We start from the raw sequence: 16,675 nt of genomic DNA on the forward strand, positions 1-16,675 counted from the left end.
ATCTGGAGGGGTATCTCACCTGCAGAGGTGGCCCCTGAGGAGCTAGGGGTCCCAACCCCATACTGGGCTCCCCAGCCCAGAACAAAAGTACTGGGAAGAGGAGCCCATATAACATCTGGCTGAATGGTTACAAGACCCTATATGCTGTCTACAAGGAACTCACTTTAGGTAGAAAGACACAAAGAGGCTAAAAATAAAGGGATGGAAAAAGATATTTCATGCAAATGGAAACGAAAAAGAGCTGTGGTAGCAATATTTATATCAGACAAAATAGACTTTAAAATAAAGGCTATAACAGACAAAGAAGGATATAAAAGACCTGTACTTGGAAAATTATAAGACACTGAAGAGGAAGATACAAATAAGTAGAAGCATATATATGGTGTTCATAGATAGGAAGAATTAACACCATTAAAATGTCAGTACTACCCAAAGCAATTTATAGATTCAGTGTGATTTCTATCAAAATACCAATGGTGCTTTTTTCACAGGACTAGAACAAATAATCCAAAAATTTATATATGGAACCACAAAAGATACCGAATAGCCTCAGCAATCTTGAGAAAGAAGAATGAACTTGGAGGTATCATGTTACTTGATTACTATACTACAAGGCCATAGTAATCAAAACAGCATGGTACTGGCATAAAAACAGGCATACAGATCAATGGAACACAATAGAGAGCCCAGAAATAAACCCATGCCTTTACGGTCAATCAATATTTGACAAAGGAGGCAAGAACATACAATGGGGTCAAGACAGCCTATTCAATAAATGATGTTGGGAAAATTGGACAGATATATGTAAAAAAATGAAACTAGACCACCTTCTTACACCATACTCAAGAATAAACTCAAAATGGATTAAAGACTTAAATGTCTCGAAACCATAAAAATCCTAGAAGAAAACAGGCAGTAAAATCTCAAACATTTTCTTGTAGCAATATTTTTTCAGATATATCTCTTCAGGTAAGGGAAACAAAAGAAAAAACAAACAAATGGAACTACATCAAACTAAAAAGTTTTGACATAGCAAAGGAGAACATCAACAAAATGAAAAGGCAATCTACTGAATGGGAGCAGATATTCACCAATGATACCTCTGGTAAGGGGTTAATACATAAAATTTTAAAGAATTCCTACAACTCATCCCCCCTCCCAAAAGAAATCCAATTACAAAATGGGCAGAGGACCTAAAAAGATACTTCTCCAAAGGGAACATACAGATGGCCAATAAACGTGTGAAAAGATGTTCAGCATCACAAATCATCAGAGAAATACAAATTAAAACCACAATGTGATATCACCTCATGCCTATCAGAATGGCTATCATCAATAAATCAGCAAACTAGTATTGGCAGAAAAAGAAACCCTGTTGGTGGGAATGCAAATTGCTGTAGCCACTATGGAAAACAGTATGGAGGTTCCTCAAAAATTTAAAAATAAAACTACCAATGACCCAGAAGCTCCCCTTCTGGGTATGTATCCGAAGAAACCCAAAACACTAATTCAAAAAGAACCCCTATGCCCACTGAAGCGTATTTACAACAGCCAAGAGATGGAAACAACCCAAGTACCACCCATAGACAAATGGATAAAGCAGAGAGGTACATATATACAGTGGAATATTGCTGCTCTATAAAAAAAAATAAAATCTTATCATTTATGACCGCATGGATGGACCTCCAGGGTATTATGCTAAGTGAAATAAGACAGAGAAAGACAAATACTATCTGATTTCACTTACATGTGGAATCTAAAGAACAAAATAAATGAACAAACAAAACAGAAACAGACTCATAGATACACACAAAACAAACTGATGGTTGCCAGAGAGGAGGAGGTTTGGGGGACTGGGTGAAAAAGGTAAAGGGGTTAAGAAGTACAATTTGGTAGTTATAAAAACAGTCACGGGATGTAAAGTACAGCATAGGGAATGTAGTCAGTAATAGTCTAGTAACTACGTATGGTGCCAGGTGGGTACTTGAAATATCGGAGGGGTCACTTTGTAAATTATATGATTGTCTAACCACATGCTGTACACCTGAATCTAATATAAAATAATATTGAAGGTCAACTGTAATTTAAAAATAAAATTTTTAAACATTAATTATAATGGCTATATTAATACCAAATTAGATTTCTGAGTAAAGAATATTACCAAAGATATAGAAGGCAATTTTATAATGATAAAGGGTTGAGTCATCACAAAGACAAAGTAATCCTAAGTGTTTATGTACCTAAGAACAGAGCTTCCAAATACATACAGGAAACATGGACACAACTGCAAGGAGAAATATAAAAATCCATGCGTGTGGTCAAAACTTTCAGAACCCTTCCATTGTGACTGGTAGAACAAGCAAACAGAAAATCAGTAAGCATACAGAAAAGTTGAACAGCATAATTAATCCACCTGACCAACCTGAATCATAAAGCAAGTCAATACATTCAAAAGGATATAAATAAAACAAAGTATGTTCTCTGCTAAAATGGAATTAAATTAGGGATAACAAATATATATAATCTTTTCAAATGTTTAAAAACCAAACAGCATACACTAAATAAATAGCTCATGTGTCAAAGAAGAAATTAAAAGGGAAATTAGAAAGTACTCTGAATTGAATGAAAATAAAAAGACATTAGAATTCATGGGATGCCACTAAGCAGTACGTAGGGGGAAATTTATAGCACTAAATGCCTATATGAGCAAAGAAGGAAGGTCTCACATTAATGACTTCAGTTTTTACTTTAAGAAACAAGAAAGAGGAGAGCAAATTAAATGTAGATTAAGCATAATAAAGAAAAGATCAGAGTAAAAAAATTAAATAGAAAAATAACAGAGAAATAAATGAAACCAAGCTGTTTTGGGTTTTGTTTGTTTGTTTGGGTTTTTTTTTGAGATCAATAAAATCATTTATCTTCTAGCCAGGATGATCAGGAAAAAAATGACAGAAAACAAGACAATTACAAATATAAAGAATGAAAGAAGTGATTTCTCAAGAATTGGTACAGATGTCAAAACCCAACAAAGACATCACATGAAAAAAATACTACAGACTAATAAAAATAGTAGGATTATAGAGATATTGCTAAACACAATTTTAGCTAATAAAATCCACTTTTCTCAGAAAACATGACAGTAGTAACACCACACTAAGTGCTTCAATACAGATCATGTCATTTAACTGCTACACAAATCTTGTTGAGATAATTGCTATTATTGGCCCAGTTGAAGTAATTTCAACAGATACATTGCTAGTATGGAGCTGAGATCTGAACCCAGGTAGTCTAACTACAGAAATGATCACTGATATGTGCCAAGTCAGAAGTTATCCCTGCCTTCTTTCTGTAAGAGCTGAGGAGGTGCTGTTTATTATTGCTTATTTCCAGGTTCACTTAAAATAGTCCAGGTCTGGCTTCCTTTTGTCTTCTGAACCAGATTAGAGTCCTCAAGGTTTGGCCTAGTTCCCTAATATGCCTTATACATAAGAACGAGCACAACTAGTATGTTCACTAGATATGCAGGAGGTAGGCACACATTGTTGACAGTTATGGTCAGGGTTAGTCTATGAAATAACAGAATTCAAAGTTGCCCAGCTTTCTGAATGTCCAACAGCCGGTGAGACGATACATGAAATGTAGTAGGTATTATCCACACAACGGAATATTGAGAACTACTGAGACAGGCAGCAACGTGGATAAATCTCAAGACACCATATTAAGTGAAAGAGGCCAGACACAGAAGACTACATATTATACGACTCCACTTATATGAAATTTGTAGAAAAGGCAAGCCTGTAGCAACAGAAAGCAGATGACCGGTTAGCAAGGGCTGAAAGTATGCACTGGGACTGAGGAAACTTTTTTGGGGTGATGAAAGGGTTCTTAACCTTGATTGTGGTGGTTTGCACAACTGTGTAAGTTTACTAAAGCTCATTTATTTGTACTTAGAAATGGGTAGATTTTATGGCATGTAAATTACACCTCAAGAAAGCTGTTAAAAAACACACTCATCCTAATCAATGTATAGAGACAAAAAAGGCAAAGAAATAGCTTTTCCAGTGCATAAAACATACATCATCTCTGGATTCCTCTGCTCATCTGGTGCACTTAAAATAGTGTCTTGGAGGAACGCCTGTTAGTCCATCAAAAATTCAACATTTTCACCGTATGGAGGACATTACAAAGTGCAGTGGGAAAAATACCACGGATCTCTGGTTTCGCGGGCTCCAGCCTAAGGCAGGAGGCCAGAAAGTGGCAGTGAGAGTGAGGCTGGTGCGGGCAGCCCTTTGGTGGCATCTACCTCTTGCTGATGCTCAATACTGACAGGGCCAACCGCCCACGCGGGTGTGGCCCTCCCCCTCAGTGCAGGATCCGTGTCTCCCTCAGTGCGGGGACACCTTTTTAGACAGACGAGTCACCATTGGGTTGAGGAATTTTGAGCTTCTGCATTCCTCTGCTGGAACTTCCATAAAAGTGAAAACAATCCCATTTTTTCAAAATTAATGTACAGAATGCCATTCAGCATCGCACGTAGTTGGTGGAAAAAAGTGAGGAGGCGATTCCAAGTGGGGAAGCGGGATGCACGGCGACCTGGGCGAGGGGAGCAGCCTGTGCGGAAGATCGAGCACAGATGGGAGGCACGCGGCCGGAGGCACGGGGGTGGAGAAGGGGAGGCTGAAGGCGCTGGGAGCCTGGGAGTTTCCGTTTGGTTTCAGAAAAACAAGTGGGGCCCAGTAAGGGACACGCAAACTCAAAGTAATGAGCGTTGAGTCAGGAAAAGGGTGGAGGTGGGGAAACCAAAAGGGAGCCGACAGCCCAGTGTGAGGTCGTTAAGATCGAAGCTGAGTAAAGGGGGGGGGGGGAGCTCCTGAGGAGGTGAAAGGCCTGAAAGGGGTGGGGTGGGGCTGATGAACCCCAACCTGGCCACTGGGCCTGCTGAACGGGTGCACACCTGGCTGAGTGACTGGACCCCAACACGACACTTCACGTGTGTGGGGGGCAGAATGGCCACTATATGCCGTGGCCGTGTACAGAGCCAAGGCAGCTGGACACCATGATCCTGAACCCTATGCTCCCTGCTGCGGACCACCCCCAGCCAGGACAGCCCTTCAACTGAGACGCCTGGATGTCACCCACAGTCGGGGATGGGCTTTCTTACTAGGCAGGAGATAGTTCTTCGGGCTTTGTTTTCTTTTTTTTTCTTTTTTTAAAATATATGTCTTTATTGATTTCAGAGAGAGGAAGGGAGAAGGAGAGAGAGAGAGAAACATCAGTGATGAGAGAGTCACTGATCAGCTGCCTCCTGCACACCCCCCACTGGAGGATGAGCCTGGAACCCGGGCACGTGCCCTGACTGGGAATCGAACCGCGTTCTCCTGGATCCTAGGCTGAGGCTCAATCGCTGAGCCACACGGGGCTGGGCATTGGGCTTTGATCTTGAAGGGATCACCTACTCAGTTTCCCTCCCCAGCACCTCATATACCAGAGCCCAGACCCTGCGCCGGATCAGTGCTCGGCTTGGCCGCCAAAGGTCATGCTCAGTCACACTCAGTGTTAAAGAAAGAAGAAAAGGTTGCTGAGCTTTATGTTTTTATTGATAACTGAGGGGGGAGGGTAAACTCACCATGGGAAGGGTAGGCTGTTCCTCAAAAGTGTAGGCTTGTAAGCTGCCTCTTCTGCTGGAATGATTCTTATAAAAAAAAGAATGATGATAATTTTAGGTCTTGGGTTAGTCTTTGAACGGCAGATAACATCTGGGGGGGAGGGGTGCGTACAAGGGAGAAGAAAGAACACTGGCTAGGAGGTGACCGTGGAGACTGAGTAAAAGCACTCAGTGCCCTCACCACCCACCACCCACGTGCCGATGCCTTCGACCCCCAGACACTTGTCCCCCACTCTGGACTGCCTCCCGCAGACTTCCTCTCCTGTCTGACTGATAGCCCTCACTGTGCCCCAAACTGGACCCTATTTTTCCCTGATCGCAGCCACTCAAACCTTCCCCGGCCCTCCTCACTTCGGCGGGCGGCGCGTGAGGCCAGCCGCTGCCCAGGTCGGGTGGCAGGCGGACCCGAGCGTCTCCGGCTCCCGCCCTCACAGCCGGGTACATCCCCTCTCCACTTCAGCTCAAGTGTTTTGTTTTAAAACTTTAAGTCTTCCTCGTTTGCCACCGTGGTCATCACTGCAGCAACATCCTAGTAGATTTCCGGGCTTCGAGTCGGACTTCCCCGCCACACCGCGCCGCAGCCGAGAGCGCTCTGCAGACAGCCTGTCACTGCGCCCTCCAGCTCAGAGCCCTGCACGGACTTCACACCGGCACCAGGATCCAAGCCACGGCCCAGACCAGATGCTGAGCGAGCCTCCTGACCCGGCTCTTCCGGGGCTCCAGCACTGCCGGCCTCACCTCCTACCCTCTGGACATTCCAGACTGCCCGTTTCCTGGAATCCCATATATTCTCTTTCCTTGTGTTTCTACGCGCATGCTGTTGTCACTATCTAAAAGATACTAGTTTTGTCATTTAATGACATCGAAATTTATAACACACGTAGAAATGAACTCAGAAGATCCACTGTAGTATTGTCTATAATAACAAAGAACTGTAAACAATTTAACCTCCATTGATAGGAGACGGTACAATAGCTCAAGGTTTATTTGCACACTGCAATATGCCAAAGTTCTGTTGCTGGTTTTAAAAGGAGTAAGTTTATATTTAGTGAAATGGTCCAATGTCTATGATATAGCAAGTGAAAAAAGTAAGTTACCCAAAAGTGTGTATGAGATGATCTCAGGTTAAAAAATTATACAGAAATCTATGTGTGCTCACATATGTTTATAAACATAGAGAAAATGTTCAGGACAATATAAGGTGTCCCCAAAAATGTATATGCACACTTTTAAAAATTATAAAGGCAGTGTATATTAAAATGCATTTCATTTTCAAAATCGGGCTATCAGCTGTTACAGCGTGTATATATTTTGCGGGGACAACCTGTATATGCCAAACCATGAATAGCAATTTAGGAAGCATGTGTTAGAGGTGAGATGTAAGATTTCATTTTTATTTTACACACCTCAATACTGCTTTAATTGTTAACCATGACCACACAACACTTTTAAAAGAATAAATTGTTTTGTTTTTTTTGAATAAGTAACACGTGCATATGCTATGAAATTCAAAAGGAACCAAAGGTTTATGTCCTGCTCACCTGTTCCACCCTTCAGAGCTGAGCAATGTTACCAGCTTCCTGTTTAGTCTTCAAGAAATCTCATACACATATTTATCCTGTCATTTAAATAACTTACATAAACAGTAGTACATTAAGCACCCTGTTCTATACCTTGCTGGTTTTCACCAACTACTCTCTCTTAGGGATTGTTTCAAGCAACACATACATTCAAAGCTCTCTCATTGTTTTCAGTGGCTGCATAGGATTTCACTGTATAGATGCCATGTATTACTTTTAAAAGTAAAAAAATAATAATAGGAGAAAAGGGAATAGGATCTCGTGTGATTTATCACCAGTAAACCTATATAGCTTATTCTTTAAGTCTCTGACTGACCTTTCCCACTCCCCTGATAAAAAATAAAAAGAAATGAATGGAAGACAGAGCAGACAGGTAGAAGAAAGGAGGGAAAGGGAGCAGGCAGGCAGATCTGCTCTTGGATATTCATACAAGTGTTCACACAGCACAGTCTACATTGAAGTTTCTTGAAGAAGGTGCTAAAACAGAAATCAGCAAACTTCTGGTATGGCCGGGAAAGTAAATATTTTTTGTCTCTGTTATAACTACTCAACTCTGTCGCTGTAGGGTGAAAGCAGCCGAAGGCAATACTTAAGCATACGGCTGTGGCCGTATTCCACTGATACTTGAGCGTACTGTGCCTTGGTACTGTTGGCCCTCAGTAGGTATCTACTAATTGAATGAAAAGCAGGAGAACTCCAACCAGAAATGACCACCGCATCCTCAGAGAATAATCTTTGTCTTTCACTGAAAGGAGTCCCGTGATGATACGGATTAGAGAGCTAGCCATAAAGATCGCATTGTGGCAGAGTATGTTGGAATACTTGCTTCTGGACCCTACAGACAGCAATTTTTATAGCGGTTACGGGAAGGAGAATGTCATCTATCTCCTCGTTTAATCAAAGTACATCAGCTCTTACTCACACATGTGCACTGGTAACATCTGTGGTATAACTGAGAAGGGGAAACGCAGCCTCTAACATCCAGGACCTGGCGTGGTGCTCATTGGTAGGATCAAGACAAAATCAAGACCACTCTGTACTCACGCCAGAGCACAGACAAAACAGGGCCATTTTCCAAGCCAGAAACACCAACTATCTCCCTATCCTGGCAAATGTGAGTGCTGCTTCTTTACTAATGATAGCTTTCGCCTCACTACATATAAGACTTGAAGACCCTATCACAGAATCACCACCACCTCCTGACAGCATCCAAGGCACAAGCAACATCCTGCTTTCCTACACCCTCCCCCAAATTGACAAACATGAGCCCAAACCCATTAAATTTTTTCTAACATGCTCTTACCGAGACACTCATGGTGTGTGCTCTCCCTTGCTGAAATGAGTAATAAACCCAACTTGTTCAACTACAGGTGTGTTCATGGCAGCCTCTGGCTGAAGGGCGTTGACATAATGAACATTTGGATTCCAATGACCATTCAGATTATCCAAGACTCTGCTCCACACCATTAGTGGCAATACTTGGAAAAATGCTGTAAAGTCCCAAAGTCCCTAACACATTATTACATGCCACTTAAGACAAATGTTTTCTCATCACAAGAAAAAAAAGTTTTTGTAAATATGTGAGGTGATGGATGTTAACTAAACTCACTGTGGTGATCACTCTGCAATATATACATATATCCAATCACTATGCTGTACACGTTGAGCTAACAAAGTTATATGTCAATTATATCTCAATAAAACTGGGAAAAGACAAAATTTTATGTAAAAGTTAGATACTAAATGGACTAATATATATAATATAAAATTCTGAAGCTACAACAAAATCTAAGAGCATCTTACTGAGCTGGATACTGGCTGGCCAGTGGCTGAATTTCCACAAATAGCAAGTAAAGCATTCAATTCTTCTGCAAGGTGAGTCTGAACTTCCGAGCTGCTTGAGGGCGGAGGTGATGAGAAGGCCTGATTGCTATACATGGTGCCTTCATCTTCTCTTATAATTTCCCAGTTCTAAAAAATGAACAGAATAAGCTTAAGCCACACATACTTTAATCTATTCACATAACATGTGTCTATCTACGGAAAAAAGAAAATGATCTCTACCTCGGAAGACTCTCGGTTGTCAACACTTTCTGTTTCCTCAGATATCTGCCGCCTGGTGGTAAAGGCACGCTGTGCTTGCAGTTGAATGTTACCATTCTCAGCATCTGTTAGGTTGTCCCTGTATTAGAAATATAGAAGCTATCACCCATGTCTGAAGAGAGTTAAAATGATAGTCAAATATTCTGTGATCATTTAAAAAATACTTGTTAGGTCAGAATTTATTATTTTTGGCCAGAGGCTCTTTCAACATGCAAAGATTAAGTTACGGGCACATTGGTACCTTATGGAATTAAAGTTTTTGAGAAAGTGTGTACATGATATGTCTGATTTTGATGTTTTAGTTCATCACTGTGCCTGACAGGCTGACATGTATGGGAACCCCAAAATATTTGTTGAATGAATATCTGCGAGTTCCACAAATACTTTCATTATATTATTTTGCCATGTTATTAGAAGAGTAAAATCTAAAGTAGCACTAGAAAGTTCATAAAAGAGAATCTTAAAGAGTTGCATATACGTCTTCAGGAACCAGGCATCAACATTTTCTAGAACTGATCTTAAGCCAAGAGTAGCGGTCTCCATGTATGAATGTAGATGGCAGAATGAAAGTCAGTGTCAGGATACTACAATTAAAAACTTAATATATTATAATTAAATGGTATCTATTTTTGCTCATATACACTAACGGTCCTGGCCTGGAAAAAGGTAATAATAAAGACATGCCTGGGTTTAGGGAAGGTAAGGGGGTACCATACTGAGGGGTAGGTCTTTCCTACTGTACCTTTCCTAAGTTACCCCAGTCATTTATTAGTTATATTATTCTAGCTATTTGCATTTATTGTATCCAGACCAGTAGATCAAGAATTTTTTACAGATATTTAATAACAAAATTATTAATTTATTTAATGCCATATAAGCCCAGGATAATCAGAGGACCATTTCTTACTGTACTGTTGCTGGAGAAAACATAATTTTAACAGATCCCCTCCCCCGTTCAATACTTAATTTTGGCTAGCTGAAAATGACATCAGCTATAGAGGAAATGTGATTCTGCTCAAGTCAGGCTTGCCATAATACTGAGTATGCAATACGACAATTTTGCAGAATTTTATAGTGTCTTCAGTTTTGCAATCTGTATGTCATTCTACAGAGATCAATGCCCCAGTGCCACGGATCACTGATTTGCTTTGGGAGGATTTGAGAACAGAAAGTACCTATGAAAGTGCTTGGGCTACATCAGACACAAAATACCAAAGCCCCAAATTAGAAGGTTAATGGACAAATAAAAAATTTTAAGTCTGTGTGAAAAAGTGGAAAACTAAAGAAAGACTTCAGAAGGTTATAAGGAAGAAGTGGAAGGATAGTTGATAATAAATATGAATAATCAGAGAATTTATTTACAAATACATAGTCTGATGATAATAAAAGAAAAATGTCACCGAGGAGACATAAATTAGAATGAAGGTCATGTTTGAAGGTCATTCTGTCCTTGATCTCTGTATGGTGGAAATTATGTATACATTGACCAGACTGGCAAATGGGTGTTTAACAAAAGACCCTTGTTATTGAATCCTATATATTTTACAAATAAGTTCTATTTTTAAAATAGTGTACTATAGAATTTAACATAGTGTACTGTAAAATATAAAATAATATTATATTTTAGTAACAAAATACAAAAAAATCTCTAAGATTTTCTAAATCATTCTAAAGAGAAAAATGTACCCTTTATGGCTCCATAATATTTAAAACATACATAGTTGACAATTTATTAAAATAAAGAAGCAATCAGAAGGGTGGCACTTATAACTCAAATAATTTTGAGTATTACCAAATTATTCTTAACAACAAAGAGCTAAGATAGCATTTTTAAAGCCCTAGACCTTAAAAATACTGGTATGCTTATGTAAAGTTTATGGATCCCTGTACTATCACGAATCCATCTGAGATATGACTTCAAAAAGAAAATTAGTGGTCAAAATGTATTTAGATTACAAAGTGCAAGCCATCAGCACATACTGAGGGGTTGGTCTTTTCCACTGCGTTCTTCTAGATTCATGGTTTACATAGTAGGTCCTTCCAAGAATATCCTGTCTCTCTTCCCATCCTGGAGGTAGAGGAGAAGGTTCTTGTTGCTGCTGCAAATGGCAAGCAGCATCTGGTTGGTCCAAAACAACCCAGCCAGGCTGAAAAACAGAATGTTAACAATGAAGTTCATGCTTGATTTTTTAACCTTATAAATTATGCTAGAGGAAATTCAACAAGTAATTTAGCATATCCAGTTCCAGAAATTATACAAAGACAGACTAAGCATACTGTCAACTTTTAAGACCATCATATAAATTTTTATGATAATGAAGGCATGTTTTTGCAAAATAACATTTAAATTTTGCTTGAAACTTTTAAAATGTTTCCAAAACGTTTTAAAACATATCTAATAGAAAAACAAACAAACAATAATAGAAAGCACTGAGAAATTAAGAAGCATAGTTTAAACTGGGGTAATCTTAGGCTATTTTCTAAATTATAAGCAAATAAATAAAGGGCAGGGATCGTGCTGTATTGCGCATTGCCTTCCCACAGAGAAAAAGCACCTTGTTTAGGGTGGAAATCAGTAACTCTCTGAGACCTGAAAAAATATTATTAAATGAAAGTGAAATATGTAGAAGCATGATAGGAGAGTGCAAATGATTTAGAAATAATTGCTACAATGAACTCTCTAGTGACTGAAAAGTCATGACTTTCTAGTCTGACTTTTCTCTTTCTCCTCTGGACCAAGGGAAAACATTTTGGTCAAGTCTGAAAGCAGCCAAGTAGCTCAGTTGGTTAGAGCATCATCCCAATATGCCGAGGTTGCAGGTTCAATCCCTTGTCAGGGTATATACAAGAAGCAACCAATGAATGCATCGATAAGATCAACAAGTGAACAGCAAATTGATGTGTCTTCCCTCCCCCATCAATAAGAAAGAAAGTTTTGTTTTGAATGCCAGGGAGGCACTGGAAATTTCCTGACACTGTCGAGGGGGTAAATATTATAAAGCCTTAAGTTAGGTAATTAGAGTAAGGAATTCACTGAAAAGGGTAACAAAAGTTAATGACTTTTTTTTAATACCAGAAACCTCAAAACAGAAAAGCCAGTCGGTAAAAAGTTCTACTAAATGCTAGATTGGTTAGGAAAGCATAAATAAACTAGTGAAGAGAACTTAAAAATTGTCTTACAGGGACAGAAAGGAAGTCCTGAATGAATAAAAAGCCTTAATATGACCTTGGCTAGGAAGACAGTCTCAAAAAGGTGTCAATTCTACCCAAGTTAATTTGTATAGTTGCCAGGATTCCAATTAAACTACATCATGGATGTTTTTAAAATGACGAGACTCAGCAATTCTCAAGTTCAAATGGAAATACAAACATGCAAGAAAAATCAGCATAATTCTATGAAAGAAGAGCAACACGTGGAAATGAACCTACCAGATGAAACATTATAAACCACAGAATGAAAGCTGTGTGGCGCTGGAGCATGATTAGATAAGATAGCTCAACAGAACGGATTAGAAAGCCCAGCAAGAGACTAAAAATTGCAGGAATTTAGTATAAAGACATTTCAAATTTGTGGTAAAATAGATAAAATTACCTAGAAAATAGAAAAAAAAATCACTTAGATTGCTACCTCATACAGATATCGTTGTAATTAATGTAGTTATTAATGAACAGGCAAGAAGCAAAGGGAAGGCCAAATAATAGAAGGCATGCCTTTTGTGCAACTTGACACTCCCCAGGTAGTCTGTTCCCTACACATCCCTGGGGGAAGGGACTGTAGGGGGCAAACAGACACAAGCTCAGTAAAGTCTGGGTGCACAGGGAAGGTGCTTGTCTGTCGGTCACACCTGGGAACAGGTCACTGGCTAGAGCAGGCGTGGCTACTGCAAGGGGGGAAGAACTGAGATATTTAATCTCCTAAACAAAGGAGTTCGCCCCCTCGCGTTTTCGGGACTCCTGGGATTCTTGTGGCAGGGGGCACGCTCTCTCGGCTCCCCTGCATTCGCCCACGTGGCCCACAGCCATGGGGACCCCACCCGACGGACTAACGCCTGCAGCTAGCCCGGTGCTGTGCCGGACCCAGCTTCACCCGGGAAGGAAACTTCGGACGCCGGTTCCACTGAATCCCCAGCTGCACATCTCCCAAGACTGGGTTAAGGGAAATGGGGCTTTGGAAACCCAAGGATGTCATTTCATGCAAATAAAAATCACTTGTCCTCCTGTGTGAGTCTCAGAAAATTCTTTTTCCTCAGGTATGGTAAGGAGCCCACCCCAAGCCCTCAGTGGGGAAAGGGGACCTTACTTCCACCACCACCAATGCCTTACACCAGGATGTTACAGAATGAGCAATATTTAAATGTTAAAAAGCCAAACCGAAATGTATTAGAACAAACCTGGGGAGGTTTAAAAAGTATATTCTAAGAGTGGGAAAGCCATTATGTATATATAATACCAAATCCAGAGCATAAAAGAAAAGATTGATAAATTTGATTACAAAAAAACCCCAAATTTGTTCATGGCAAAAACCACTAAACCAAAGTTTAAAAAATGACAAACTGGCCAACATTTGGTACTATGATAATGGACAAAAAAATTAACTTCCTTAATATATACAGAGTTTTTTCCTAGGCACTAGGGATCCCACACTAAAGGACTGCTGTGTGCCCACCAGTTGATGGCTTAGAAGATGGAAGATAATTCTTCTATATTGAAAACTGGATCTAAAAATGAGGGATCTGGGAGAAGAGCTGGGAAGGAAAGGAGTACTTTCTGGCCGCAGGGGTTCCTACAGCAAGGCTGAGCTCTCCTAGCCAGCTCCGGTGGGACTGTTACAGCCCCAGGCGGAACAGAAGGGGAGGGGGTGGGGAGGGGGAGGGGAGGGGGTGGGGAGGGGGAGGGGAGGGGGAGGGAGACAGAATTGTTCTGGGAAAAGGGATGTAGACCGGCAGTAACACTGACTCCCTTTCTTTCTTACCCTTTGCTACGTTTCCCTTTTTATCTCTTCTATGAGAACTGACATGTTTATATTTTTTAACGCTCAAACTCCATTCTGTTCCTTCCCTCAATCCTCTAACTTTTTCTCTTCATCTATGTTTACCTTCCTTTTCTCTCTTTCCTTTCCTTTAAATAATCATAATATAGAATCTACATGCCTAAAATTTAGTCTTGTATATATTAAATATAATTTTATTTCTCCAGTTTTCATTTTTAAAGCATGTACATTGAATTTTTATATTTTACTCTAAAAAAAAAAAAAAAGACTAACAAGTATTTTTTAATATGGTCACTGATTATTTTTATGCAGATTAATGACATTTATTAATAAAAGGGTCCTCACTGCTGCTTTAAAGAACTAAAAATATTCAGAGCTGGGAATATAGTACCAGAAAATATTTAAAAGCTTCTTAAAGATTTCTCTCTTAAAGGTCTGCTTATTGAATTTATGTTGTCCAAGTAAATCCAAGAAGAGGGGAAAACTAATTTAATTAAGAACCTTTTTTAAAAAGCCTGTTTCAAGTTTGAAAAAGTACAGTTTTACATTTTAACATTGTTTAGGAAGTCTGAGTTCTCATTTTTTGTATATAATATCTCCCTATTAATCATGTACCAGCTAATATTCTTCACAGAATGATTTTCTAAGTACCAATAAATGTTACTTAATTACTAACCTCAAAGCTAAGATGCAACTGCCCACAATTAATGGAGTCAAAGAAGGTCAGAAAGAAAGCATTCAGAGCTACAACAAACACTGAAAGTTAATCTTGTGAAATACATAGGCCCAAATCTAAAGTTGCAAAGGGTACAAAAATCAAATGTTACATGACTATCTATTATAACCACACTTTATCTTACAAAGGAATACTAACTGCCTTAGAGTGAGCCTCTTATGAAGATTACAACTGTTTTCTTTAAATAGTCGAATTGTATATATTCAGTCACAAACTAGATGTCAAAGGCAAGACTTCTCTGGTCATTAGCTACACAGAACATAAATAAGCACAGATTCGTGTGTTTGAATTCCTAGGGCCTTTCATAAATAAACTCCGACACGCTTACATCTACTGAAATTATAAGGTGCATTCTGAGGGAATTCAAATATTGAGGCTTGGAGACCACAAATGGAGCAAAGCAGCTCTGTCCACAGAAACTGAACTGTGGATAAGGTACCCGTGATACGTGCGTGTGGCCAAAACTTGGAGCAGATTACTAAATAATAAAATGTTAATTTTTTTAAAGTTACTAAATAAAGAATTCTCTTTCTTTGCAGCAGACATCCTTCAATACAAACAGAATTTCATTATGCAAAATACCCTGTGCACCAAAATGCCAGAAACTTCAACCCAATAAATATCTTAAAATTTTTAAGTGATTATTATATGATAAACCAGAGAAAAACTAAAAAGATGAAAAGGTAATCAGATAAGTAAATACAGACATAAGAAAGGCTACCAAGTTCTTTGACCACCAAACTAAGGGCTAATTATATTCTGTGATTCAAAGAAAAAAGGTCCTTTCTATTATATTAGGTTCCCCCACAAAGCAAAATCTCATTTGTGTATGTAAAAAATTCCCTGAAAGTTCTGTTCCAAAGGCACCACTTGTTCTCGAGCTTTCTCTCCCTTTCAGGAGGTTATAGTTCTTCTGGAGACCTAAGGCTGTTGACGGAGACACACACCCACACCCACACCCACACCCACACCCCCTCCAAAGCAAGTGTTCCTGCAATGGGAATCTCACGGTGCAGGTGTTTTTTTGTTCCCTTTTCAAATTGTGAATCTTTCTGCTGGAAGAAACCCTAGCACTCATCTGGCCCAGCGCTGTCACTCTGCAAATGAAGAACCTGAGGTTCAGAGATGTTCAGGGACTCACGGAGTCACTGGGCTGGCTTGTAGCAGATCTTGTGACTAAGGATTCCAGTCTCCAAATCCCAGACCAATTTTATTCCGAATACATGCTCTCGGCCTCGTCTTCACTCACTCTGATGTGTGCAGTTCTGCCCAGATGGTTGACTTGGACTGCCTCTTACCCTGTCACCCATGAAAAGTAAGTCCTACTTGACCCAAATAAATGTGGCCTTTTTATGAGATCACTTGACTTCTCTCCTCTCTCTCTCATTCCCCTCCTTTCCTATGAGTCCCCTCCCCAACCATGATAGGAAAAGGAATTACATGTTATAAAAAAATTTCCTAATTAGCAGTCTCCTCAAAATTTCCATGTATTGAGCTTACAAAGTGTTCTTACTTTAATGAAGAGGGACATGACATGGTTTAGAGAACAGAAATCTAGAAACAGTTAATGACTTAATTACAACAAACGCTCTCATTTGTCA

General features: G+C 39.6%; 1 protein-coding gene across 2 annotated transcripts in view; it reads right to left on the reverse strand.

Moving 5' to 3' along the window:
- Positions 1-16,675, reverse strand: part of NEDD4 (NEDD4 E3 ubiquitin protein ligase) — a 105,639-nt gene that overhangs the window by 21,912 nt on the left and 67,052 nt on the right. For both annotated transcript variants that reach the window (XM_081151863.1, XM_081151862.1), the window contains 4 exons: positions 11,329-11,495; positions 9,310-9,427; positions 9,049-9,216; positions 5,627-5,692 (listed from right to left, as the gene is read on the reverse strand). In XM_081151863.1, coding sequence (XP_081007989.1) covers positions 5,627-5,692; positions 9,049-9,216; positions 9,310-9,427; positions 11,329-11,495 — 519 coding nt within the window. The remainder of the gene's footprint in view (positions 1-5,626; positions 5,693-9,048; positions 9,217-9,309; positions 9,428-11,328; positions 11,496-16,675) is intronic.

Source organism: Miniopterus schreibersii (genome assembly GCF_964146895.1).
Source record: "Miniopterus schreibersii genome assembly, chromosome: 1".
In the NCBI taxonomy this organism is placed as follows: domain Eukaryota; kingdom Metazoa; phylum Chordata; class Mammalia; order Chiroptera; family Miniopteridae; genus Miniopterus; species Miniopterus schreibersii.